At 52.0% G+C, this 6,650-nt stretch overlaps 1 protein-coding gene across 1 annotated transcript; it reads left to right on the top strand.

Annotated features, from left to right (window-relative positions):
- Positions 1 to 495: 495 nt before the first annotated feature.
- On the top strand, positions 496 to 5,737 carry LOC129075592 (arylacetamide deacetylase-like 3). The gene is made up of 4 exons (XM_054579639.1): positions 496 to 663; positions 896 to 1,112; positions 2,654 to 2,717; positions 4,963 to 5,737. Exons 1-4 carry the CDS (start codon positions 496 to 498, stop codon positions 5,735 to 5,737), a joined length of 1,224 nt encoding a protein of 407 aa, XP_054435614.1.
- Positions 5,738 to 6,650: the final 913 nt, after the last annotated feature.

The following is a 6,650-nucleotide window of genomic DNA, read 5'->3' as shown; positions in this document are numbered from 1 at the left end:
AGCATCTCTCAGAAGGGGACCCGTGAGCAGAGAGCTGCGGTAGGGGAGAGGCGGAGCTCAGCTGGCACCAAGAGAGGAGTATTGCACAGGCCACAGTGCGTGCGAACACCCAGAGGCCTCCTCAGCAGACTGGGACAGGGCAAGTGTGGTCAGAGTGGAATAGGGTGTCAGAGGGCAGGGGGAGGCTTGTATTTGTGATGTCCCAGGTGACTTTTGCAAGGCCATTTCCAGTTGCGGTGCCAGGGTGTTAGCTGGAACCTTGGAGCTCTCGTTCCCAGCTGGGTCGGACTGTAAGGGCCCCTTTCTCCTTTTTGTGGGCCTGTGAGAACCACGTCTGTGACTCACGGGGGCCGGACCTATTCTTCCGGGAGATGAGGAGGTGGGGAAGGCAGGTTGTGATATAAGTGTGGGTGTTCTGCTGGCTCAAAAGCATCTCCTAAGTGGCTTGTGCTGAGCGGTCCGGTCCGCAGCCTCCTCTGCGGTGGAAAGAGCACAATGTGGGTCCTTCTCCTGGTCCTCCTCGGGGCAGTCTGCGTGTCCTCCGTGGGGGTCGGGCTGTGGGTCGTCTGCAGGCACTTCTTCACTGTGGACATCCCTGCTGCCATCAGCCACCCCGTGAAACTGCGGGTTTTGGACTGCGCCTTCCAGTTCTTGGTGACCTGGGTGAGTTGTGGGTTTTCTCTTTCCTCTCATTGTGAGGTTAAGGAGAGAGTGGGTAAACCTGCCAGAGCTTTAGTCGGAGGAACAGGAACTTCCAGATGGTGGTGGCGGGTCAGGGGGTCCTGGACTTCCTGCTGGTGGGGTGGGGTTCAGCCACTCTTCATCAGGTGCCTGGGGAATGAAGCAGGTACACAGAGAAAATCTTTTGATGCATTTCCTCTTCTCTCACCAACAGGGCACGATTTTGGAGAAAGTGGGAATCTGTTCCATGCCCCAGTTTCTCTCTCTCATGTACAACCTACTGCCGATCAAGCGTGATCCGGACGTGGTGGTGAAGGACCTCCGCTTCGGGACTATCCCCGTGCGTGTGTACCAGCCCAAGGCGCCCTCCTGCACCCTCCGGCGGGGCATCCTGTTCTTCCACGGCGGTGGGATGATCATAGGGAGCCCGAGTAAGAGTCCTTCCCTCTGACCCTGCCCGTAGTGTGATAGCCTCACCGCAGGGTGGCTGAGGCACTTCTGTCATCTTCCTGGGATCGAAAAGCTGCCGCTATGACCAGGGAACTCCATGGCCCTCATCCGGCCCCAGACCGCTCAGGCGGCCAAGATGCAGAGTGTACTGGTCTCTCTCTGGAAGTAAGGAGACATGTGTGGAATATATATGTGCATAGAGATGTGCATATGTCTATGCTGGTTTCCCCACTATGTGAAGGGCGGGTGTCCCGATGACACCCTTCCGAAGCCGAAGAGGTGTAAGGTGAAGAAGCAATTACCTCAGGACACGCCTTGCTAATGGACACCCCAAAAGGCCGGGATGACGTCCCGAGGCTCGCAGACTCAGATCAGAGTTCTGGGCTGGATGCTGAGATGCTGTCTTAGATTTCTGGAGACGTGGGGCAACAGAGACTGGTCGCCCCTCCCCCTACGTCTCTCTGCGCACAAGGGTTGTGGGTGGGGGCCGGAGGCGCTGCCTCTGTATGGGCTCCTTCCTGAACAAACGCTGAAGGCCATTAGAGCTTTTCCACTTCTTTTATACCTGTTTTGGTTTTTTTGGTAAAAGTGGGAATCATCTTCGGACCTCCTTTGGTTAGCCAAAAAGAGGTACAAATAGTAGGTGTTTTGTAAAAGTGAACGGGACTACAGCACACTTTTAAAAAGCAGGGATACCTGTTTTACTTACAAAGTCCACAGAATATAACATTCACCATTTGAAAGTGTGCGAGTCCATGGCAGTAGGTATCATCACAACGTTGTGTGACACCTGAGTTGGAAATAAGGATGTTGAGAGGTGAAAATGAATGAAAGACATCATTTCTTTAAACATCACGTATTGTTTGTAGGCCAAGTGTGGTATAAAGAGACAAGAGGACCAAAGATTTGAGAAAGATTAATGAGAGAGAAAACTCAGAATCGAGATCACTTTATTATCCTCGCTCCCCACGCCCCGACTGCAGGAAAGAGGGGGAAAAACACCTTTCTGCTGCTTCCCAGTGTGCTGAGCGCCAGGATCACTTGCCGTAGCCTTTGAGAATAAGGGGTTTAAGCAACCATGTTTTGCGTGTGGTCTGCATAATAAATGACAATAGCAGCAATACTTATTAATGAGTGCCTACGAATGCTGGGGTTTACTTGGCAGGTACTGGGGAAGCCTCTTAAGCGCATTAGCTCATCGCCACCCCCCAACACATGACTATCATTATCCCCAATTTACAGAGGAGAAAATCGAACCTCCGGGAGAGAAGGGACGTGTTCTACACGACTTCAGCCCAAGTGAGGAGGAGACAAAGTAGACGTTTGAACTTGGGTTGAATCCACAGTTCACACACTGAACCACTGTACCGTATGGCCAAGTCGCTTCTCAGACACTGTGACCCAATAGTCACGACCCAAGAGCTCTGTCCGTGGTAGTTGTCAGGGAGAAGGGGCAGCCTGTGATAGGCAAAGGAAGCCGACTAAGCCTACCTCGCTAATTTCAAAACCTTTTCTCTCCCAGAAAATTACCATGAAGTATGCTGCCGTTTGTCCAAGGAGAGCGACTCAGTGGTTGTGGCAGTTGGGTGAGTGAAGGGCAGTGTGGGGAGGGGAGGGCAAACCAGGCCGTGTGTCCTGGAGTGATGGGGCGCAGGTGGGACTCGGGCAGGCAGGGAGTCGGAGGGGCCCGGGTAGCAGGTGAGCCAGCCAGGAGGAGAGGAAGGAGGAGGGAGAGGCACAGGGGCAGACCATGGGCACGTCTGCCCGTGGGCTGCCCGTGGGCGTGCGCCCTGGGGCATTCTCTGCACGGCATCGCTTGGAATCTGGGTGGGTAGCGGGCTTAGTTAAGCGGGTGAGCCGCCGAGCTGCCCGGCAGAGTGCTTGTAGGTGGGATGCTCTTCCTTGAGCAGAACAGCCCTGTGACTGTGCACACTTTGCACCTCCTTCCACTCACCACCCAGGGCGCCCTGCCCGGGCACCAGGGCTGCGGCACACAGTGCTGTCACATCGTTTCCAAGTGTTCTCCAGAGTGCACATCCCTCTAAGGAAGCGAGAAAAAATTGACGGGCCACTCCCTGTCCTGACTGACCTGGGAGAGTCACTCGGCCGGCCTGGAGAAGCAGGGGGGCTTGGTGGGCTTGGGGCAGGAGAGACTGGTGGCCGCTGCCTGGGCACCCTCCTCAGGAACCTGGACATCCATATGAAGAGGAGTCACACGGTCGGTGTGGCCCTGACATCCTGTCTGACACATTATCACACTGGGGGAAGGTGCTTCCTGGTGATCCCGCTTTTCCTGCAGTTTTGTTTATGTGCACATGCCACGAAGAAATAGCAGTTGCCAACACCGTGGTGAGGCTTCGTCTCCCCGCTCTGCTGTGGCGCAGCTGGTAGAGTAGAGTGAAAAATATGGCATCAGGCCTGGATGAAGAGACGCAACCTAGAGCCTCCCTGTGTGCTTCTTGGCTCCAGAGCCAGTCCTGCAGGGGGATGGGAATTGTGACCCAGTCGTTGGCCCCTGCCTGTCTTACTCTTGTGGCTGTGCCGACCCAAGACGTCCTCAGTAGACTATAGTAGCAAATATCTGCAAGAAAGTTGCTTTGTGACTCCCAAGGAGACAGGGTTTTGGAGTTTATGTGCTGACATCCCAGGTAGCCCAGAACGGGGGGCATCGGAATGGAACTGCTTGCAGAAGCTTTGTGGATCCCATGGCATGTTTTCTTTTTTCTCTCACCTGTGGACGCTTTGTATTGATTTTAGAGAAAGAGGATGGGAGAGGTGAGAAAGGTACCGATGTGAGAGAGAAACATCCTTTGGGAGTCTCCCCTAATGCCCCAAACGGGACCACAACCCACAACCCATTGGTAACGGGATAATGTTCTAACCAACTGAGCCAACGGGCCAAGGCCCGATTTTTTTTTTTTTTAGAGACCAGATATAAAATGATAAAATTTGTTTCACTATCCAGATTTCTGGACTCTTGAGAAATGGGAAGCTAGAGCAACGCCAGGATAGTAAACCTGCATGACAGCGACTTGAGGGGGAAGCCACAGGCGGGAGTAGAGGTGGGCGATCTGGAGGAGGCTCATAAGTTATCTGCTGGCCTTTGGTAGTGTTTAAAATATACATACATATCTTAGCTTCTATTCATTTATTTTTAGAGAGAGGGGAGTGAAGGAGAAGGAGAGGGAGAGAAACATCGATGTGAGAGGGGAAACCTCCATTGGTTTCCTCTGGAACGTGCCTGGACCACAGCCCAAACCCGCCACCCAGGACGGTGCCTTGACTGGGAGTCTACCAGGCGACCTTTTCCTTTGCTGACCTACACATATGCAACTGAGCCACACCGGTTAGGGTGTCCTTGGTTGTATTTAAGTCTCCAAGAGGGGAGGCCACAAAACTTGTGAGCATGGCCACGTTATTTACCATCTAAATGCAGACTCACAAGGGCTGGCTCATAGATGAAATCAGGAAGGCGGGAACAGGTGTGAGTATGGGCAGCACCATCAGGTAGGGTCAGGAGGATGGGGCTCCTGTTGGTCATAGCTAAGTCGTTGGCCCATAACAGGGGGCTGACAGAGCCCAGTGATCACAGCCTGTGCCCCACATTGGCTGTGAGACAGTGGGAAAGGCAGCTACCACTTAGTGAGGCCATGCACCAGGCACTGAGATGTTCCTTCTATCAGCTCCTTCAAGCCCTGTCCCTTAATGTACCTGCTCAGGTGTCAGAAAGAGGAGTGAATGGAGAAATTTGAGCTCAAGGATGTGAGACACGGGTGTCGTGGGCTCTCCCAGGGTGATGAATGTAAACCCTGTTCCTTAATTCCTTTTTAGATACCGCAAGGCACCCCAGCATAGATTTCCGACACCAGTGAAGGACTGCTTGGTGGCCACCATCCACTTTCTCAAGTCCCTGGATCTGTACGGGGTGGATCCAACCCGGGTTGTCCTCTGTGGGGACAGCGCTGGAGGGTTAATAGCAGCGGTAATATGTCAAAAACTCATAGACAGGTCAGATCTCCCCAAGATCCGTGCTCACATCCTGATCTATGCTATTCTCCAAGACTTGGATTTACAACTCCCATCCTACCAACAGAATGGGAATGGCCCAGTCATGAATTTGAACTTTGCCTTCAGCTGTCTTTGTTATTATCTGGACATCAAGCCCTACTGGAAAAGCGCCATTTTAAAAGGTGCCCATATGCCGGTGGAAGTCTGGAAGAAGTACAGAAAGTGGTTGGGCTCAGAAAACATCCCAGACAGATTTAAGAAGAGAGGCTACCAGCAGGTGCCCCTTGTGCCCTTCAATGAGGATGCTCACCTAGAGACAGACATCACTCTGGATTTGATGAACGCGCCTCTGATTGCAGAAGATGAAGTAGTGTCTCGGCTTCCGGAAGCGTTCATCGTGAGCTGTGAGTATGACTTTCTCCGGGATGATTCGCTGCTGTACAAGAAGAGACTGGAGGACCTGGGAGTCCCCGTGACTTGGCGCCACATGGAGGACGGGTTTCACGGGGTGCTCAGCACGATCGGCTTGTGGGGGTTTTACTTCCCCTGCTCCACGCGGATTCTGAACGCCGTGGTCCACTTTCTGAAGGGGCTGTGATTGTCTGGCCTTCCCGCTGCTGCTGTGAGAGTGTGGATTCCACCGTCCTCCACTTCCCTTTTGAGCTCTCTGTTGCTGATCGATGTAGGTGATGCCGAGTTGGGCCAGGCATTGTGTGGAGACTGCACTCTCCTTCTTGCTCTAGATTCTAAAATCACAGAATGTATGTGTCTGGTGTCCGATGGCAGAACAGTATGGGAAACAGGGGTGGTGTGGCACGGTGGGGCACTCTGTCTCTTCTCCACTGCAAAAATGAGTGGATGGTCTCCAGAGGACATGTGTGAGAGTACAATGAACATGTGCAACCTATGATCAAGTACAAGAGAAGGGAGTACTCAACGCACACAAAGGACACACCTGTAGGACCCTTCTTGGGGGCGAGGGGAGGCTGTGCCACTGGACCCTACAGGACACCTACTGTATTAGAGTACACTACCAAGACACAGAGTCAAAGCAGCTCCACCTAATACCTAGAAATCAACACAGGGAGGCTGCCAGAACGAGGAGACAAAAACATGGCCCAAATGGGAGAACAGATCAAAACTCCAGAAAAACAGCTAAATGAAATGGAGAGAAGCCATCTATCAGAGGCAGAGTTCAAAACGCTGGTTATAAGGATGCTCAAGGAACTCACTGAGGATCTCAGCAGCATAAAAAAGACCCAGTCAGAAACGAAGCCTACTCTCATTGAAATAAAGAACACTTTACAGGGAAGGAACAGTAGAATGGTAGACGCCAAGAATCAAACAAATGATTTGGAAGATAAGGAACCAAAAGAAGAAAATTAGAAAATGAAAAAAGAAAATGAATCCAGCAAGTCAGAACAACAAGAAAAAAGATTCCAAAAAAAACAAAAAAAAATTAAAAAATGAAGGTTGTATAAAAGCCTGTGAAATAACATTAAGAGGTCCAT

The sequence above is a fragment of the Pteronotus mesoamericanus genome, unplaced genomic scaffold (genome assembly GCF_021234165.1).
Source record: "Pteronotus mesoamericanus isolate MK-2021 breed Mesoamerican mustached bat unplaced genomic scaffold, CSHL_Meso_final contig_557, whole genome shotgun sequence".
Taxonomy (NCBI): Eukaryota; Metazoa; Chordata; class Mammalia; order Chiroptera; family Mormoopidae; genus Pteronotus; species Pteronotus mesoamericanus.
This window is presented reverse-complemented; position numbering and strand designations above follow the sequence as displayed.

What these genes read in the sequence shown, in the direction of transcription:
- LOC129075592 (XM_054579639.1), top strand. Translation starts at nt 496, where the DNA reads ATGTGGGTCCTTCTCCTGGTCCTCCTCGGGGCAGTCTGCGTGTCCTCC. An exon ending in TCCAGTTCTTGGTGACCTGG is followed by an intron (nt 664 to 895) that starts GTGAGTTGTGGG and finishes TCTCACCAACAG; the next exon opens with GGCACGATTTTGGAGAAAGT. An exon ending in GATGATCATAGGGAGCCCGA is followed by an intron (nt 1,113 to 2,653) that starts GTAAGAGTCCTT and finishes TTTCTCTCCCAG; the next exon opens with AAAATTACCATGAAGTATGC.